The 21272-nt window shown below is 45.8% G+C and overlaps 1 protein-coding gene across 6 annotated transcripts in view; it reads left to right on the forward strand.

Annotated features, from left to right (window-relative positions):
* CNOT10 (CCR4-NOT transcription complex subunit 10) overlaps positions 1-21272 on the forward strand; it is a 1248840-nt gene that overhangs the window by 849260 nt on the left and 378308 nt on the right. For all 6 annotated transcript variants that reach the window (XM_069648815.1, XM_069648816.1, XM_069648817.1 and 3 more), the window contains one exon: positions 6132-6305. In XM_069648815.1, coding sequence (XP_069504916.1) covers positions 6132-6305 — 174 coding nt within the window. The remainder of the gene's footprint in view (positions 1-6131; positions 6306-21272) is intronic.

Raw genomic sequence — 21272 nt, forward strand, 5'->3', positions numbered from 1 at the left:
ACGGAGGGAGACTCAGTATAATCAGACACTTCCCCTTAGCAGCAGACCAAGGGTCTCTTGGATGGCCTTCAGAAGCTACATGTCTAGCGAATTGTACTGTGAGAGCGTCTCATCCCCACAAGATAACCTGGAAGATACTCCTGCAGCACGTCAGGGGGCATCGGCTCCAAAGACTAACTAGAGACTTTATTTTGGTGTGGGTCCGTTTAGGGGTTCTCTACTTTATAATATTAGGGCACTATGGGTCTTGAATCTTTTGTTACGGTTGGGATGCCCTGACTTATCTTTGTTGTATTCATGTATGACCTTATGGCGCTGAGTGGGGAGGTTTGATGGGGGGGGGGGTGGGTTTGTTGTCCTACGATGGGGCATTGTTAAGGGCTTTATCCCTTTTTTGTTTCTGCTGTCTCGTATGGATTGTTTTGGAAAAGTTAATAAAAATAGTTTTAAAAAAATAGTTATTCTCCGTAGTGGCTAACGTAGTCCCCTTTTCTCCATACGTCCCACCATACTCCCCCCTAATATTACTGGTGCAATTGGGCAATGTTAAATCTATTGTCGATGCGTCAATGGGGACTGAGGTGTGGCGGCGAAGGGTGGATTCAGGGCAACGCATGCTCCCAGGGCTGCACCCCTGCGAGCCTTCTAAATTTAAAGGGGAAGGAGGTTTTTTTCTGGTAAAAAAGGTTCCGTCTCCCATCCCTTGGAAGGGACGCTCATGCAGTATGGAGGAAAGGACACTAAGACTACGTTAGTCACTACGGTGAGTAACTTATAATTTGTTTTAAGAATATGGTTCATTTTCAATAATTTATATATTTTGCCATTTGTATAGTGCGCCTAGCCCGTAGGCATCTGGGCGCTTAACTTACAAAGTTATGACGGTACATTTCTTACTTGGTTACGTGATTACATGAATTCACAGTGAAAGGTTGTTAGACTACCCAGTGTAGATTAGTGATGCTTAGAAGCATATAGACATAGTACAGTTGTTACTTTGTAAATATATAGTACCAGTTATGCGCCTATACCATGGTAATTACATAGTTGCACCTGGCCAAGTCCTGTAGTTAGTTATCATGCACACCCCTGAGTGAAGAGGTGAGTTCAATTTTTTGCGAAAGGGCCAGAAAGAGTTTTCGGCTCTGTTTGTCTGATAAGGCATTCCATTGTTCGCATCTATTGTAGGGAAGCTGTTGCCCCCAGCTTTTTGTAGTTTAAATCTGGGTTTGGTTAGCAGATTCATGTTGGCTGAGCGCGTAGGCCTGTTGGTCGGAGATCTGACCATTTTATCTGCGAGTTAAGCGGGCACTGCTTTGGATAGACATTTGTGTGTCAATGTAAGAGTTTTGAAATCGACTCGTTCTTGAATCGGTAGCCAATGGGTGCTCTGTCTAATAGTGGATATGTAAGTAGCCTTCTGGATGTTAGGTGCTGCTGTTATGGTGTTATTTTGCAGTACCTGGAGTTTTTTGATGTTTTGGGAATTTGTGCCTGCGTATATGGCATTGCAATAGTCCAATCTGGTTAAGATGCGGGCTCTGGCAAGAGTAATGCAACTGTCTGATAAGGGTCTACAAGCATTAATGAGCTTACAAGAATATGCTGTTGCAGACACAGTGGCGTTCACTTGTTTCGCTAAGGTGAGAGAGGAATCCTGATGGAAACCGAGAGTTTTCACTTCTTTGGACACTTATCATGTTGCCTTCAATATTAAAGGTTTTGTAAATTTAGTGAGACGGGCTTGTGAGCCTATGAGGAGTAGCTCAAGTCTTTTCGTCATTGAGGCATAGACCATAGTGGGCTGTCGAGGCTTGGATGGTTAGGTAGATGGAAGCGAGTGTTCATGCTTAAATAAGGGAAACTGGTAGAAGTTTGCACTTAAGAAATTTCGTTTGACTAGGGGATTCTCTTCTCTGGGTGGATAGCTCACGAGAAAGCATTTATCTCTGACACGTGGGCCTACCTTCACTTCCCAAAATGGATTCCCGGGAGGGCCAACTGAGTCCTTCACTGGTTAATAATTTGAGAACCATTCAATTGTATAGTAATAACTCCTGTTAGCACTCTGGAAGGGGACGTGCGGGTTGTATCGTACAGTACAAACCTGTTACAAGCAGCCCAAGTGCTGTTGGCCAGGGCCCCCTTCCTTTCCCCGCTCCTCCTTCCCTTCCTTCCACACCCATGTAGATAGTACTCGTGATGCCACTGGTAAGTAGAACCTATTTAAAAAAAAAAAAAAAAAGAAATCTTGTTTATTTATTGTTTGCTTGTTATGCACTTATGCAATAAGTAAATGCAGTTTCAAAGCGCCCACAGGGCAGGGAGGGAGCAAGGGTGGAGAAAAAATAATAAAAACATCATATTTAAGAGCAGATGGGGGGAAAAGGGTAGAAGGGACGAACCTACTATGCCTTTTGAGCATTCAGAACGTGCAAGTGCAGCAAGGAAGAGGGGGTAAATTAACTGCTGGGGAGTCCGAGCTCATGGGTGAGCCACAGATTAAGTGCTAATCTTAACTTCAGGTGCGGTAGCACGCTCCCTTTTATGGGTCTATTTCCATGTTTTTGTCAATGTCATCAACACAGAAAACAGACTCTGAAAATGGAGCGCGGCACCGGACATGAAGGAAGGATTTCTTTTTTTTACTAGTTATACTCGCCATAAGCACCCGTGGAACAGCGCAGGTGCTAATGGCGAGCTAATGGTGGATCTAGACAGGGGAAGACCGCCCACAAGACCGCCTCTTGCATTAATTGACCCTTGCTTCCCTTGAGTCTTTAACTTGGGTGGAAGGCTGTAATCGGCTGGCTCGGCCCGCACTCTTGGGTCATATCGCACCATTATTACAGCCCTTAGAATTGATAGGAATCTGCATTAAGCACAATATAAAACATTATGCATGGCTCCAGGTAATCAACAATCACGTCTTCGTTATTCGTTAATCGGGAAAAAATTCCCAAAAAGACTTATTAGGGAGTAATAGTAAGCAGGTGCCTGACCCTTTATATGCGCTACTTCACTAAACAGATTCAGGCTTGCTTTATATTGCTCAAGCACTTATCAAGCAGTTGGAGCGTTTAAATAATGGTTCCCAAACAGATACGAATTTCTCTTGCAAGCAGTTCATATATACTGTAATCATCAAGTGAACCGCTTAGTAAATGTTCACTTACTCTTTATTTAGCTCATTTACATTTTTCACGCCCTATGCATGACTTAGTAAATGCTTAAATAAGGCAGTTTGGTAGCAGTTTGCTTACTTACGAAATGCCTTTCATTTTGACTATGGGTGCCACAACGAGGGGTCTGTGTACGGATTTCATGATGTTAGAAAGGGCCTGAAAGAGGTGCAGTTACTCATTCACAAGAATTGCTCAATTCAACAAAAGTATGGATTACAATGAAAATATGGTTACTCCCTAAAATGCCCTTTCACACCCAGCTTCCATAATTAGCGGGTAAAATAGCCCTGCTTCGAAATCTTATCTGGAGCACTGGGACTATGCTGCTTTTCATAAAACCCATGGCTGACCCTCCGCCCCTCGAAGGCCAAAGCAAAAAGCGTACTTCTTAGCTTGAGTACCTTTAGGTATTAAAGTGTGTTTTACAATGCTAATTTACTCCAGACTATAAACGCACATCTACTCTTGCCACTTCAGCGGCGAGTTCATTGCTGCGCAGGACCTGTATAGTGCAAGCGAAGCAGGTCTTTAAAGAATGATACCGCTACATAACAAGTCAGAACTTGCAATATAGACAGTCCTCCCGGACTAAACAATCTGTAATAAGTGTTCAGTGCCTGGTTTATAGCATCTATACTACCCACCAACCCCTGTTCTACTGCTCACTATCACCTAATGCAGAATTACCCAGTTTCTAATGGGTTGCTTGGGTTGTTTCTTGCTCCGACACCAGTTGTCACCAATAAACAAAAAGCAAATGCAAAAATACTTGCCTATGGCATTTTACCAAATTTTGGCTTTTGCCATAGCAGACCTTGCTGCGCCACCAGTTTTCTTAACACTTGTGTCAAGTTTGAAATTATTCTTCAATGAAGAGGTGGGCAGGAGCTGGCACTGAGGAACCAAGAGCAAGTACACAGTACACCACAAATATGAATTCTACATGAGGCAAACTGTACCTTTTTGCACATTACGTATGATCCATTATTTTAGCTTGTAGTCGACTGGTCCTTATTTTTCTTAATTTACATTCTCAAATATTGAGTTAATCAGATATGTCTATTTGCTAGGTACCAGATGACCTGAGGAGCCACAAGTAGCTCTTGGTAGCTGTTGGTTTCAAGCTAACAAGGGTCTTTTAGGCTACCAGCAAGAGCTAAATAGCTCCCAGCAATTTGGAACCCTGTGCACCTTATTATATACTAGCTGTTGTTCACATGGATTTTGGGATTTGGTACAATAGTGCTCTCCCTTCAGGTGCTCTGTTAGTTGACCTCGCTCTGGAACAGACCACGTAAAACTGCCCCTGCGGGAAGCAGTTTCCCCTTGGGTCAATCCCGCTACTTTAAAAGTCTGCCTCTGAGATTTGTTGATGGTCAGAAGACCAGGAGCCATGAGAATTGATGTATGAATTTGTTTGTTCTAGTTATTTGTAGTAGGTTTATGGAAAACCTATTTGTATTTTTGTGCTCATTTTATGTGTTAGTGCAGAAGGCTTATATGTTAGCCATATGCACTTTAAATAAATAAAGAAAAACTGTAAATCACACACCATGAAAGGCGGACACAGTAATGCTGGTGTACCGGTTTGTTTAGCAATCGACTTAACTATCTTGACTCACCAGCAATTATTTTGTCATTTATAAAAACGGGAAATCACGTAGACACTCGAACACTGTACAATACTAACACTATCCCTAAACAGCTGCATAAAAACTAAGAAATGGATCCTACAAAAATATGCAAAAAGTGTCTTTATACAGTATACTTTAAAACTACATTTAAAAGCCTGACCTGGGAGACAGCCTGAGCAGGGCTGTTTCAAGGTCCTTTCTGCTGCTGTTCTGGTGCTCCTGTGAGGTCGGCAGGGCAGCAGCCGTCTATCGGGATCCCCAGTGATCTTGTAGGCTGGGCTGCGTATGTCAGGGTCACCCCAGCACGTTGGCAAGGTTGGGGGTTGCCTTAGTGTATTAACTGGGCTGCATCTGCCAAGAGCAGCCTGGCATTGATTGCAGCAATAAAGGGGGCCCAGTCACTCTTCAACCCGAGCCGCGTCTACCAGTAGCTGCCATGCTTTCTTAGTGGCCCCAGCTACAATCGTACAGGACTCCCCTGCCTGCTTGTGTAGTGTTGTGTACTTGGATGCATCCCTGAAGGTGGCAGTGACTTTGGGCGCTCCACATCCTCACAGCGAGCGTCAAGGAATGAACTCAGACCCACTATAGAGAACTAAGTATGGCACTCTGGCAACAGGATGCCACATTGAAGTAAGGTAAAGCAGGATTAACCAGATTTTACTCTTTTCTTTGGCAGCACTGAGTGGAGCACCAACTCGACCCACCATTGTGAGGGTTGGGACAACTGTTTTTCAACAGCACTCTGCTGGCACCATCCACAACATTCTCTTACTTTTAAATGGCCCCCTTCTCGGCTCATGCACTGGGGCGTCCTTCACTTTTCTTTCCCTTTCTTTCTTACCACTCCAATTCTCCTCAGCTGAAAATTATTTGATTAAGGTGGTATTCCTGATTTTAAGAGATGATTTTAAATTTGTAACCTACATAGACATCAGTAAACATTGTTAACAGTAAAATGCCCTCCTTTACTGCAAAGTCAAGTCTAACTACAGAGACTTGTTGGCCAGACAATGAAAGATGGGTCATTGTAACGAAAGCATTGGGTATCTCCTTTCTAAAGGTCATAGCCAAGAAGTGAAGGGCACTTATAAATTGCTATCAGAGTCTTTAGCACCGTATATCCTCAATTTTGTTTTTATGGTCCTCTAAAAGGGATAACTAAAGCACCGGTTGAGTTGTCCACATCATGTATGCAGCTTTTTTAAAAGCAATAGATTTCGAGATCAATAGACTATGCTCCACATGTTACTTATCTTTTCTAAGGTTGTAATTAAACTTCATTTTGCTTTTTCTTCCTTTGTGCCCTAAGCGACGGACAGTCCTCAGCAATTCCAGTAGCCAGCATGGAGTTTGCAGCTATCTGTTTAAGGAATGCCCTGCTCCTGTTACCTGAAGACCAGCAAGACCTCAAACAAGAGAATGGTTCCAAAGCCAACAGCCAGGGAAACCCAGAGAATAACAGTGAAAGCAGTGAAGCATGCAGGTACTTTCAAGCAGTTTATTAGTAATGTGTACGTCCTACTAAAGACCCATACTTTAGAATAATCTCAATACCAGGTGGTGACCAAAAAACATCAGTGGCTTAATCTGGAAATATAAACCAGAAACCTTTTACAAAACCAATTTTGTCAGTACATTCTTAATTATTCAGCACCTCTAAATGTGTTAATTTTGTTTAGTTGGGAGGTTCTTAATCCATGCATCAAATGTGGATGTCTTCAAATGTTTACCTTTACCTTCAGAGCACTCATGGTGTTGGGTTTCTACCCCTCTGTGGGCCATGCAAGAACCTATAATCTATATAACATATTGGCACATTTAACGAATAACCTGTGTATCTGTCATCCCTCTTCAACCTCTCCCCATCTACTGGAATATGTCCTGCATGCTTCAAAACGGCATTTATACCACCAATCCTCAAGCAGCCCTCTGTGGACCCTAAGTGTTCAGCCAACTTCAGGCTGATTTCTCTCTTGCGATATGTGTAAGAATTCTGCAGTAAGTGGTATTCAACAGGATCCCTATCTTGAAAGTAATGGCCTGCACAACCCTCTTCTATTCTGATTCCTCAGCTATCATTACACTGAGATGGCATTATCACAGGTTGCTGACTTACACTATTCTGCTCACCTCCATCCTCAGTCTCCTAGAGCAGGGTCCTGCCACCTGCCGCTCACCACGTGTTTTGGATTAACTCCAATTATTCATCGCCATTCACTATGCTGGATATGGTTGATGGACGTTGTAGCCAAAAACGGTGGGAGAACAAAAGGTTTCAGCCCTGTGTCCTTCACCTATCTGTTGCCTTTGGCACACTCGCCTATTCCTCTCTCCTGGTAACACTACCTAAGCTTGTTATCCAAGATGTTAGTAACAAATTTCTTTTTGCAATTTTACTGCCAAAGTTTCCTATGTAACCCCATTCTTTCTGCTCTGTTTCAAGATCTTTTCTTTGCTGTTTGAAAAGAAGTAAAGCCTTCACCTTCAATTACCTTGCCTTTTGCTCACATGTTATGTGGAAACTGATCAGTCCTTCAGACTATCAGTACTGGGAAACTGTTTCCCTTTTGAATTCTTGTATTTTTAACATTGCACTTAGCATCTTATTGTGCAGTGTAATAGCAATATGTTTGCATCACCCTAGCTCTTTACACAAAGGATGTTTGGTTTGTATGTGCCTAAAGACAGGCTGCTGGTAGCAGTTAAGTTGTTAGTGTTTTTGCTTGATTTTCTTGTTTACCACGTATGCCTACCAAATGTGGTTGGTGCCCTAAAAATGGACATGCCATGAGATCTTCGCTTGTTCTTTCGCTGCGTTGTAGTTTGGCATTCTTCCTGCCCTTTTCGGTCAGTCAAGTCCTTGTAAAGGTCATGCACTCTCCTGGGAAAGGTACTTTGTTGGTGGGCTTGTCTGTCTGTCTGTCTGTCTGGTTCCAGTCCACATCCTTGATGCCAGAAAGTATGCTTCTGGGGCAGCTGTCAGACCAGTAGTTTGCCTTGATTGGACAAGTAACTGCTGTTTGAATGTTGCAGATACTTACAATTGGTGGGTTTCAGCTTGATTCCAGCTCGAATTCTGGATAAAAGGAGGACTTCTGCAGCTATTCTTCATATCTAGTTTGAACCAAGAATCCCTTGATGATGAAGAGCAGCTGGCTGAAGATCTGAAGACGACTCCTTAAGTGGCGCAGCATCCCTTCCTGCATCGTGCCCGGTGAAGCCCTACTCCTCTGCTTCTGCCCATGGTACCAACTAGTCAATGCATTCTCGTGGTTCTAGCCTTTCAGAGCCTTCGGAAGTGTCCCGGACTAACCTGGTGGACTGACCAGCTTACATGGGCTACTTCGTCAGAAGGGTCGTCCCACGATTGAGTCCAGAACTTTGGTGGTCGCCAGCGTCTGCCACAGGCCACCTTCTCCAAATTCCAGCTTCCCACCTTCAATGGAACCTGTCCTGGAACGGTAGTTGTGTCTGTGACTGCAAGGATGCTGCTCTTCGCCTGCAAACTGTTCATCGCTAGAACTCGTCTTCCTCCATCCAGAGAAGTGTCCCAAGACGGCATGCATCTTTGGACTCTGCATGTCTTCACCAACAGGGGTTTCACCTCTCACTGGAACAAACGGCCTAAGAACCAGACCTCAGACGACCCAGAAAGACATGTCTGAAGATCGAAGTTGGCGGTGTAAGGAAATATCAGTGTCCCTACCACCCCTGTCTTCCGTACGATAACATTGGGAACAAATCCCTTCGCTCCATTCTCCCCTCCATTTACATTTCCTCGTCGAACCTGGGTCGGGTATCCATCTCCTGGTTTTGCCTTGGGCCTGACAGAGAGGACACTTACCTGTTGTTGGGTACATTGTGAATAACTTAGTTGCAAACTTATCACCACCGCAAGCCCATTTTATTTTTCTAAAGAGAATTCATACTGTCGAGAAACAATGTGTTGGATTTTTGGGCACAAGACCCGTTCATATTAGGGTTTGGACTTCAGGATGTTGTTCTTGTGATTGCTTCTCATCATTAACTGCATCTAACTGAACTGTATTGCTTGGTTACATTATTTGATATCTGTTAAGTAAACCTATGGTGATTGTAATATATTTGTATTAGAGTGTTGTGTGATAGTACAAACCGCTAGATTCATTTTTCAGTGTTTTCAAAAGGCCTTAAATGAATAACTTTTTTTATAATTGACTGTCCGAATTGAATTATTGTGTGCTATTCTGTATGGACTCAATGAGGGATCCTGACTCCACTCTCAATTCCTGACGCTAAGCCTTGACTGCTCATCCACCTACCTTGATTGGGTTTTGGCTAATCTTTCGGAGCTCCCTTTTCATCGTAACTAGGCTGGCCTCCTAGAATTTCTCCGCTAGGCCATATTCTAGACATCCATCTTAACAGAAGACGCTGCTGCTAGGGAGAATTCTCATTTCTGGGCTAATTCCCTTCAACCTTAGAGACCCCAGTTCTTTTGCTGGACTTTAGGACTTTTACATTTTAACCCTGGAGTGAGTGAGACCTTTTTCTCACTAGCTCATGCTTTGACCAGATTTGGATAATGTGTTTTCACTGTTTTTGGAGTCTGACAAACTCCAAAGCCATCTACATTTTGTAAGGTGACGCACCGCACCTTCAATGCAGTGTCACAGAGAAATCCTTTAGATTTCTCATAAGGTTTAAATAGCTTTTCTATTTTGCTGCCCTTTGAAGGACCGCTTTGCTGGAAAGAAACGTTACTTTATTTCCTTAGTTGCACAGCACTGCGAGTGTACAAGAGCTCTTGCTGTGGTTGCCCTCGCTTCCTGAAGGAGGCGGAGCCTGTCCAGGCCACGTGACTGATCACGTGACACACTTCCATTGTTTATTGAAGGACTTGCTGTTGGGGAGAATTCTCTGTTTAGGCTGAATTTCCTAACCTAGTGAGTCCCCCAGCAGCTTTGCTGGATTTTTGGGGTTTATTTTTTTCTCCTGCCAAGAGTGAGACTCTTTTACCTTCACTCTTGGGCATGATTTGAGTGTGTTTCTTTGAATCTAGATGTGTTTAAAGGGCTATGGGGTCTTTTACTCCATAGGGCTTCATGTGTTTTTGTGATGTGTTACACAGCACCCTCAGTGCAGTAACACAGGGGTGTCATAGTGACCCCCCAGTATAGACTCCATACCCTGGAACTGACTGTCTCCCAGGGCATGTAAAGTCACCATTGACTTTACTAGTCTTAAATTCTGAACGGAACCAGTACAAACCATCATATTGTGGACGTACTGGCTGGGGCAATTCAATTGCCCCAGGGTCTGTTAGTCGAGGGGGCACGTCTCCGTCCCCCCTGATCGAGTTTTGGCTGGTGGCAGTGGATACTACTTTTTATATTCAACCGCGAATATTTCCCTATGGGATTTCCCATTGTTTTAGGCTACTATCGTTATTTAATTATTTACGGTAGCCTCGAACATACCGCCGGTTTATTTAATTAATATTAATTCTCCGGTTGGTATTTTTTGCCAAAACTTGATTCTAAAATGGCGTCTGTATTCTCTTCTCTGACTCCAACCCAAGTCGAGCCCTTTGTTCCACTTTTTGGCGGGCTTCTCCACAGAAGCGCTCCAAAGTGGTGCCACTCTGCCTGGGGTACTTAGGAGGGGTGGAGGGAAATTTAGGCACCCTGGACTGAGTTGCTTAGGCAACTCAAGTCGCACTCCATCCTGATTGGCCCAAGTGGTGAGCCGACCGGCTCACCACTTAGCATGTTTGAGTGACAGCTAGGCTGAGTGAATGGGGGTTTTCTGCATAAAAGCAGGGCTTTGGGGACTGGAACTTCAGAAGTCGCCACAGGACCTAAGAATCCGACGAGGGAGAAGCTGAGCCGACCTGCCACGACACCACCACCGGTGGAGCCCTGCTGGACTGCCTCACCACTTTTCCCAACGACAGAGGAGATCTCCCGCCGGAGAGTCTTCTTCCTTTGACTGGTGGGGATAACCAGTTTCACCGTCTTTTCGCCTTCCCGACGTACCTCGTGGCCGCCTTGCCTGTGCCAAGCACCCCGACAACCGGGATACCACGTTTTACCACGACCGCGAAATAAAGATACCACCTTTAACTGGAAAACTCCACGACTGGTTTCTTCCCTGGTAGTGCAACGACCTTCATCTTTCCTCCAAGTCGAGATCTTCTCTTCCCCTGGACGACGACGCAACTTGCATCCACTACCAGGAACAACTGTCACCGCTGGAGGACCCTTCCCACTTAAGGTACCGTGTCCCGCCTGGCTTCCCTTGCTACCGACTGTACGGGGTAGATTTAGCCCCCGGCTTTCGAACCTCGGTTGGTCTGGGACACCCTGGCTAAACTTTCTTAAAGCCTCTCTAAACTCTTTTTGAACCCTCTGCAAAACTTCCTAAGCCTAGTGTAGCTGTGTGATCTTGGGCGCATTTGTGCTCTGCTCTCTCTAAGAGGGGGCCCAGCCTTTGGACTTTGGCTCACCAGTGACTTTTTGCTCTCTGCCTTGCTAACAGTGAATCTTAGAGAGGTGTACCTTTTCATATTCTGTCTTTTTCCCTCCCTTTCTCACAAACTTATTAGAGTGCAATCTAGTTAAGCGCTCACCTCTGTATGAAAATAAGTGGTGTTTTACTGTGATTTATCTGATAGGGAAAAAGGGGTGCATCTATTACAATAGTAACTGTGTTTAGAATATTTTACAATAAGAGTGCTGGAGTGTTTCAACTGTGTGTTTTTAAATAAATAATTATATACTTTGATATCAAAGCTCTGGTCAGTGTTTGCTTGTATTATTGTATCTGAGTGCCTCTTATGTATACTTTGCATACTGCCTAACTCTTCTTGAGGGAAGTCTGACTGCTCAGCCACAGCTACCAGGTAAATCTGGGTGGTACAGACTGCTAACAAGTGGGTTTACTGTCAACACCTGTAGTCTTAAATCTTTTGCAGTGGTCCCTAAGGGAACTGCACAGGTTTCTGCCTAACAATATCTCATCAGCAGTGTTTATTTTTGGGAAGGGTGAACAGGATAAGATGCGATGTGCTACTAGCCCTACCCAGTCTAAGCATGCTAGTTGGGGAGAACAATTTAAAGTAACTCCTATCTGTCCTAATCATAATCTTAATCTACCTATTGGGGGGGGGGGGGGATTTGGATGATTCCTTTTTGTTTATGGCAGATGCCACAGGTGATTTGCTTAAAGAAAGTATTGATTTGGAGATACCAACAGGGAGAATTTTATCCAAGGATAAGGGTATGAGGAGCTTATCTGAGGGGGCACCGAGCGGTGCACTCTCGCAAGTTAGAGATACTACTACGTTAGACAAACAACAAGAGGGTAAGCAACTAATCCTCACTAGACCGGTATTAGAGACACCAAAAACTTTTATATATTGGAAGATAACTTTTACTCAAACGGATACGGAAGGGTACCATCGACCTAAAACAGTTGATTGTGCCACTGAACCCAATCAAACTATATTGGAAAGTCATTCTGTAGCGAAGGATAAATACGAAATACCTTGTTCGGGTAGGGAGGATAGAGATGATTATCTTCTACCCCTCCTATCTAACCTACATATTAGTTTAAATTTGGCTGTGAAAACCATGGGTGAGTCCCAAGAGATGCTCGGTGGCTCCACGGTAGGCCAACAAGCTGCTTTTATTCAATTAGTTACTCGTTTGGCATTTTTGGAGGGCTTAGTGGAGGGCAATACCTATAATCATAACATTAAAAAACAGAATCTATACTATAAATCTAGAGAGGAGCAAGATATTAGGTTAACAATTATGGATGCAAAAATCACCACTTTGTTGGAAATTATGCTTTCAGGGGATCGCCCTACCTCTTAAGATAAAGGGATAGTAGACCTAGACTTCCCTGTTCAAGGAGGTAAAAAAATCCAATAACAATAAATACGGAAATGAATTGAGCTGTCCAGATAGTCCTTCTGTCCTTTTAGAAGCTATTGTAGGAGTAACAGGGGGAACTTACTCAAGAACAGGACTTGGAAAACTCTAGTGCCCAGGAGCACAGGAGTGAAATATCTGAGGGGGAATGTTTGAATATCAGCAGTGAAGATGCGATAATTATCCAACTAACTCCAGTTAAAAAGGGGAAAAAATGCAAACAAAAGACAAAGAATATAGAGAAAAAACTAGTAGACCCAACATTAGAAACGGGTGAAATGATGAATCCCGGCGAAATGGGTCCTGTTAACAATTCTGACTATGACATTAATGAGGTAAACGAATCTCCAGTGCATAGTTGTATTCGCGGTCGAATATAAAAAGTAGTATCCACTGCCACCAGCCAAAACTCGATCAGGGGGGACGGAGACGTGACCCCTCGATTAACAGACCCCGGGGCAATCGAATTGCCCCAACCAGTACGTCCACAATATGATGGTTTGTACTGGTTTCTGTTCATAATTTGGGACTAATAAAGCCAATGGTGACTTTACATGCCCTGGGAGACAGTAGTCCGTCCCAGGCTATGGAGTCTATGGTGGGGTGTCACTATGACACCCCTGTGTTACTGCACGGAGGGTGCTGTGTAACACACATAGTAAAAACACATGAGCCCCTATGGAGTAAAGGACCCCATAGCCCATAAAACACACAAACAGTCAAAGGAACACCATAAATCATGTCCAAGAGTGGGAGAAAGAGTCTCACTCTTGGAAGGAGAAAAAAACAAACTCCAGAAATCCAGCAAAGCTGCTGGGGGACGCACTAGGTTAGGAAATTCAGCCTAAAGAGAGAATTCTCCCTAACACAGCTCCAGGCAATAACATATCTTGGCTATAACTTTAACAATAAATCTAGCCTTAAGATGTGGAAACTGAGCCTAGTAGAAAAAGCGTCTAAATTAAATATTTAAATGACATTTTTGAAGGTTATGGTACGTAAATGTTCGCTCTTACCGATAAAACGTTTTTATCTTGCGAAATTTGAGCCGGTTCTTTTGTATGGTCTAGACATTTGCACGGTCTAGACATTTGCACCCATGATATGAGCTCATACCTGAATGTGACCCAGGGAAAAATGTGGAAAGAAATATTGGGCCTATCCATGGCAGTCCCCAACGCCATTATCCGCCATGAGTTATGTCTTATTTCACTTAAAGCAGATATTTGTGGAGACAATTATCTCTGTTTAGGAAGATGAATGACCCACTTGCAAACACCCTATATGAGTTGTTAAATAAAGTCGTTAAATCAGGATCAGTAAAATCCATTAGAGGATTCAGTGATGAAATGAATTTTCTTTTGGATACTCTGGGTCTTTGTTTAGAAGACCTGGTACAACGACCTGGATTAGTTAAGAGACTTTTATTCAGGGAAGATTGGGTGGACACAGTAAATGGCGTAGAGTCCTACTCCTCTTACAAGGAGTATGCTAACTTTGGACACGCAAGCGAATGCATTCCCCTTTATTTACAAAGATTCCCTTGTTATAGGGCGAGATTTATATTTATGCGCTTTAGACTCAATCAGATGCCGACTTTAGAAAGGATTTGGCACTGGGGACACAAAGAAGAGGTGCCTAATCAAGTTCAAATCAGTTTAACATGTCGCTTCTCTGGAGAAACCGACACGTTAGAAACTCTTAAGCACCTTGTATTAACTTGTACCCATTTTTTTTTTTATTAAAACCTTTATTTTTGGTCTTTCAACACACCATACAAATACGCACCCACATTAGGGTGGATTTAACTTTACGCCTTCAACCAGTGCCCCAACCCCCCGGCCTCCCTCCGAGCCCCTCCCCCAGCCCCTGCCGCATCTCCGCATCGTCCTCAATGTGCATCGTTTCAGCCTCCCCGCGACCCAGTGGTATTTCTCGTCAGTCCGGGTTAAGACTGCATCAGGGTGTGTTGCCAGTGTCTAGTGGTTCCCCTGAGGAGGTGTCGGCCCCATGCCATGGCGACTCTCCTGCGGGCTAGTGTCAGTAGGACTCCGGTCAGTTTCCTCGACGGCGTGGATAGCAACCTCGTCATTCCCAACAAAGCTGCTGTGCATCGCGGTTGTACTACTTCACCCACGATTGCGGATGTCGTGTCTAACACTCTGTTCCAGAATGGGGCTACTTCAGGGCATTCCCATGCCAGGTGCACGAAGCTCGCTGATTGAATACCGCATCTCCCGCATTCTGCCTGGGTGTCGGGATGGTGTTTATTAGCTTTTTCCGGTGTATAATAGGTTTGGTGGAGGAAATTAAAATGGATAAGTTTGAGCTGGGAGTTAAGTGAAATTTTCTGAGTCTGCTTCAGAATGTAGTCCCAATCAACCTCCGATATACTTGTGGTTAGTGCTTGTTCCCATCTCATTTTCTCTCTTGAGTTGACGGGGGGGCGTTCCGGTGGTCAGCGCTTTGTAGATTTGCGACACCAGCCTGCCTTCCCCCTGTGCTTGAATGACATCATGCAGTAGCTGCCAGGTCGGTGGCTGTCTCGGGAAACCAGGCAGGTGGGTCTGCATAGTGTATCGGGTTCGGAAGTAGAGGAATATGTCCAGTGCTGAGTTGCCCCCTTTCTGTTTGGCTTGGTCAGGGATCAGGAAGCCCTCCTCTGTGAATAGGTCTCCAAGGGATTGTATGTGCAGTTTGTCGACCCACTGGTGAAACACTTTCTCTGATGTTAGTGGGATTCTAGGAATAAACTTAACTGGCAAGAGGGGAGAGTACCTTATCTGCACCCCCAGTTTTTTTGCTAGCGACTTCCAGACCTTGTATGTTGTAAGCATCACGTTCATTGTGCGGTTGGGAACGGGAAGCCGACTGAAAACCACGGCGGTTAGGAAGTTGGGTGTTGCCAAGGCCCTCTCGACCTGTACATGGGGGCGAATCATTTGCGTTGCGTACCAATGGCTTGAGGTACTGTGCTTGGGCTGCCCAGAAGTATTTTTCCATGTCTGGGAGGGCCAGACCACCGCTGGACACGGGAAGCGTCAGTATTGCGTGCGCTACTCTGGCTGGTCTGCCAGCCCACAGTAGATCCAGAATCAAGCTTTTCAGCCTTTTCAAGAAGGATTGTGGTAGCAGCGGGATATTGTTGAAAAGATACAGTAATTTTGGCAGCATTACCATTTTGACTAAGGAGGTTCTGCCCCAGAGTGTCAGTGGGAGTGTCTTCCAGCGCATGACCTTGTCTTGTAGAGACTTAAACACCTCCTCATAGTTGTCCCGGAATACCTCTAGTGGGTCCAGTGACAGTTGGATTCCAAGATAATGGACCCTCGAGGTTCTCCACTCAAGTCCGAAGTCATCAGCAAATTGTTTCGTGTCACTGGTCAATGGGAAGACGACTGATTTTGAGTGATTGGTTTTCAGTCCAGAGGCTACCCCGAATCTGATGACTTCCCGCATGACCGGGTTCAGGTTGACTTCAGGATCTCTTATGAATAGTGCTACGTCGTCGACGTATAAGGACACAATTAGTTTGTGTGGGCCGATGGTGAGTCCCATTTGTTGGCGTAGTTCCCGCAGGTTGGAAGCTAGTGGCTCCATTACCAGAGTGAAGATTAGTGCTGACAGGGCAGGTTTATTGCTGCTGATTTTGCCTTGCCCACTATATTGGCCTGTGGGTTGGTGTACAGGAGAGAGACCAGTTTGATAAAGCGGGCCCCCAGCCCCATTCTGGTGAGAACCATGAACATGAACGGCCACTCCACTGAGTCAAATGCGTTTTCTGCATCAAGCAGGACCGCGATTGCCTGGCCTGTAGGGTCTAATGCCTCGATGATTCCAAACGTTCTCCGGATGCCGAAGGTCGTATTGCGGCCAGGTATGAAACCTGCCTGGTCTGCTAGTACTAGGGCAGGCATCAGGGGCATCAATCTATTCGCCAGGATCTTAGCAAGGATTTTATTGTCCAGATTGAGCAGGGAGATCGGGCGATACGAGGCGCATTCGTCTGGTGGTTTTCCTGATTTGTGCAAAAGAATAACATTGGCCTCACGCGAAGATAGAGGAAGGGTTCCAAGCTCTAGCGCTTCCTTGTACACCGCTGCCAGCACCGGACCAAGGGGTTCTGCAAAGGCCTTATAAAATTCTCCTGTTAGGCCGTCAGGGCCTGGTGCTTTGGAGGGCGGTAGGGTTTTATGGCTGCTTTGATCTCTTCTTGTGAGATTAGTTCGTTCAGGGGTTCACGTAGATGTTCGACCCAGTAGAGCTCTGTGTCTTCCAGATATTCCAGGGGGAGGTGCGAATCTTTCGGTAGCTTGGCACTGTAAAGGTCTTGGTAGAATAGGGCGAATTCCTCCGCTATCTTTTCGTCAGTGTGGACCACTTCCCCTTGCCTAGTTCTGATCCTTTCGATTTGGGACTGTTTATTGTCGGCTTTAATTAGATTTGCCAGTAAAGCTCCTGGTTTCTGGCCCTTGCCGTATTGGCGGATTTGGTTGGGGCGTTGGAGAAATTTCACCTCACGCTCCGCTGCGTCGTTGAATTTCTGCAATTCCGTCTTCAATGCCGCTGCAGCTTCCGGGTTGACATTGTTCGCGTTCTGAGTTTCGAGCTGTTTTAGTTTATTTTCGCTGCTTGCAAGCTCGCCCCTAATGAGCCTGAGGATGCCGTTTTCTTTGGCGAGGCAGACTCCTCTGATAAAACATTTAAAGGATTCCCAAATTAAGCTTGCCGATGGGACCGAACCCAGGTTGGCTCCTAAAAACACGTCTATCTCTTCTCTTAATTCGGAGGCAAAGACCTCGTCTCGCAGTGATCCCTGCTTGAAGCGCCAGCGTTGTAGCGGCGGGGTGGGGCTAGCTGGCTGAAGCTTGAGGAAGATTGGTGAGTGGTCCGAGAGTGTTCTCGGGTGGATGAGGCACCAGCCACACGCTAGGGTGCTGTTGGTTGAGGTGAAAAAGTAGTCGATTCGGGAGCTTGTGTTATGGACTGTAGAATGAAAGGTGTACTCGCGCCTTTCCCCATTGGAGACTCTCCATGTGTCCTGTAAATCAAATGCTTTGCAGATTTCCTTTATTTGGATAGCAGCTTTTGAGGTTGGTTGATGTATGGCCGATGATCTATCTCTCGTAGGGTCCATAACCGTGTTCATGTCACCGCCCCAAACGCCCATGGCCATCCACATTCGGAGCATATGAGTTGACAAAGGTCACTTTCTGACCGGCGACGATGCCACTGCCCAGTAGTGCTCTGCCTTCCTCGTCTTTTGCCGTGTGCAGTAGCCGGAAACTGAGCCGCCTGTGTATGAGGATCGCAACACCCCTCGAGTAATTGGAGTATGATGAGAAGTATCTGTGGCAGCCCCAGCTTTTGGCCCACTGGCAGTCACTCGCCGGCGTAAAGTGCGTCTCTTGAATCAGGGCCACGTCTACATCATGTCGTCTGAGATAGTGTAGGATTTTCCTAGATTTAGCTGGGATGTTACCTCCTCTTATGTTCCATGTTAAGACGTTGAACGGGGCGGCTTTGCTTTTATTTCGGATCCCGTATCTAGATCAGCGGGCGGCCCTGGTCTGGTTGAGCCAGAGCCGCTGGCTGGGTCTGTATGTGAGGGATGGGAGTCACAATGCGATGATGAATATGGCAACGAGCAGGGAGCAGGCAGCGAGCGGGACAATCGGAAACTGGTGGCGCTGGATTTCTCCAATAACTTTGTAATATTCGAACTTCGGGCAATCCCCAACTGGCCCATAACGTAGCTCTCCCGAGGGTGGGCAACCTTGAACATGCTCACCGGGAGGTTCCAACTTACCCAACCCCAAACCAAAACCGCCCTAGGAGTCGCCATGTCGAGACGTGCGTTCCACACCTCGGCGGGCAGACCCCACTCAGGCTAACAGTAACTTAACGGTAGCTGAGCTGGGGGCGCCTGGGGTCTCCCAAGGGTCCCAGCCCCGACTTATGCCGCTGTAATTGGTCTGGCCCACTCAGTGTAGCTGTGTCGGGTCTTGTGTCCTTCTGTGTCCTCCCGGTTAAGGAGGGTTCCTGGGGATTCTATCTCTTTGTGGTCTGGGGCGAGCCTGATTCTGATCCGGGAGCCCTAGATGGTCGAGGAACAAATTTGCTTCATCTGGGGTTTGGAAAAATTGGACCTTTCCCTCGTGCTGGACTCTCAAGCGTGCTGGGTAAAGCATGGAATATGGCAGTTGGCTGTTGCGGAGTCTCTGTTTAACGCTTGCAAATGTTTTCCTTTGTGTTTGAACTGCCGGGGAGAAGTCGGGGTAAAAGTGGATTTTGTCCCCATCGTGGCTCAGATCGCCTTTCTCTCTGGCGAGGCGGAGCAGGGAGTCTCGATCTCTGTAGTTCAGCAGCCTCGCTATTATGGGTCTAGGGGGAGCCCCTGGGGCCGGTCTCGTCGCGGGAATCCTGTGGGCTCTCTCGATTATGAATAGGCGAGATAGGGCCTCGCGGCCGAATAGAGTGATGCATAAGGCTTCCACGAAGTCTTCCATTTTCTCCTGCGTTTGATGTTCTCTCACACCGACTATCCGTAGGTTATTCCTCCTCGACCGACCTTCGAGGTCCTCGCACTTGGCGGCGGTTAGTTTCATTTGCGATTCTAGCTGTAAAACTCTGTTTGTGAGGTTTCCGAACTGTCATCGAGATTTGACACCCTCTGCTCCACCTCGTTTAGGCGTTCGGCCTGGGAGTCCATGCGGTGTTGCATGAGTTCGACTTTGGACGCGAGACCGTCCATTTTGTTACTCAGGCTGCCGATGCCTGCTTTTAAGTCGAGGAGGATTTCTTTGATTTCAAAGCGGTTCTCCGCCGTTCCATCTTGGTGGGAACATTCGGACGATGAAGCTTGATCTTCAGGTTGGTGAGGGGCTCTGGGGGTCAGGCCACTCTCAAAGTTTAGCTTCCTCTGAGATTTATCGCTTTTCCCCATCTTGGCTGCAGGTGGTCAGGTTGTGCCTCGGGTCCCTCTCTGGATCGGACTGGCCGCGGCTGGGTGAATGTGGTGTTTGATCAGCAATGCGGGCCGAGGGCTGGACGTCGTCACATGCTGTGCTTTTCCACTGATGAGTTCGTCTTGGGGTCAATTGTCCCACCAACCCAAGACGAGATGTCGTCTTTTGCAGGACTTCTCTAGTCGCGGTGAATTCTGAGCTTTAGCACTGTAGCAGGACTTCACTCGGCAAAGCAACGGTCCAGGAGTTGCAGCAAGTGTTTCTTCCAAGTTCTTCTTTGGATACCTTCGTCCAGTGGTCGACTCTGCCTTCCAAGCAAAAGACCTCACCTTTTATGCAGGTTTCTCCCATTCATTCGCAACCTAGCTGTCAATCACAGATCAGGGTGGCTGTCCTCCGAGGACAGCCAGCCAATCACCTTTTGGGTGCATTCCTGTAAACAAGGAGACTAATCACAGGGAGTTTCGGGAACCTCCCTCTCTTCCTGCCCTGCCCGACACACTGCAGTCAGAGATGGGCTTCACCGGTGAATCCTGCCAAAGACAAAACGAACAAAGGGACCAAACCTGGATTGGTGTGCAGAGTAAATCTCAAGAAGGACCCTTCCAACAAAAAAATGGCAAAAAAGACGACCGGGGCATTTTGACAACTGTGCACCCATGGGTGCTTTACTACAGCTGCAATTGCAGCCCCCTGTAGAAACACTCAATGGTAGTAAAAAATAAAACACTGCCACCAGCCATTAATTGCAGAAAGGGTAACTGTTAGGGAGAATTCTCAGAAATGTGCTAATTCCCTTCTACCTTAGAGACCCCAGCACTTTTGCTGGACTTTAGGACTTTTTAATTTCTAACCTGGAGAGAGTGAGACCTTTTTCCAACTCTCATGTATTTTTCTGTGATTACGACTGTTTCTTTTGACTTTGGAGTCTGACAAACTCCATAGGCATCATCTTTACATTGTGACACAAAGCACCTTCAGTGCAGTGACACAAGGAAAAACTGTTTCCAAGAGCAGTAAAGTGAAATTTACTTTACTTACGTTTTGTAACTTTCTAGACCCAGCACACACCAACTTAAATATAAGGTGCTGGAGGGGTTACTTGGTATCCCCTTTGTCTAGATTTGCATGTGTAAAAAAATGTATGTTACCCTTTCTACAATTAATGGGTGGTGGCAGTGGTTTAGTTTTTACTACCATTGTGGAATTATACCGCGGACTGCATTTGCAGATGCATTAAGGCACCCATGGGTGCCCATTTTCTCAAAATGCCCGGTCTTCTTTTTTCGCCATTTCTTGTTAGAAAGGTCTGTAAATCTAGAAACAACCTAATCAAGTATAGAAGGTATATTATGTTGGCCGAAAACCAAGAGCATTACATGTCCAACACTGCGAACATAGAATCGTCATTATAACCATAGGGCGTCCATCTTGTGTAACATTCGCCATTTTGCTTTTTTTCTCTTCTGTGATACGCTTTGCAAAAAGTATATTCTGAAAGCTCATACACGGTACGAGGCTACAGCTTGCATGTTGATAGATCAACCCAGACAGGAATGCCAAGCA

This window comes from Ambystoma mexicanum, chromosome 2q, assembly GCF_040938575.1.
Source record: "Ambystoma mexicanum isolate Mex_15411 chromosome 2q, UKY_AmexF1_1, whole genome shotgun sequence".
NCBI lineage: Eukaryota > Metazoa > Chordata > Amphibia > Caudata > Ambystomatidae > Ambystoma > Ambystoma mexicanum.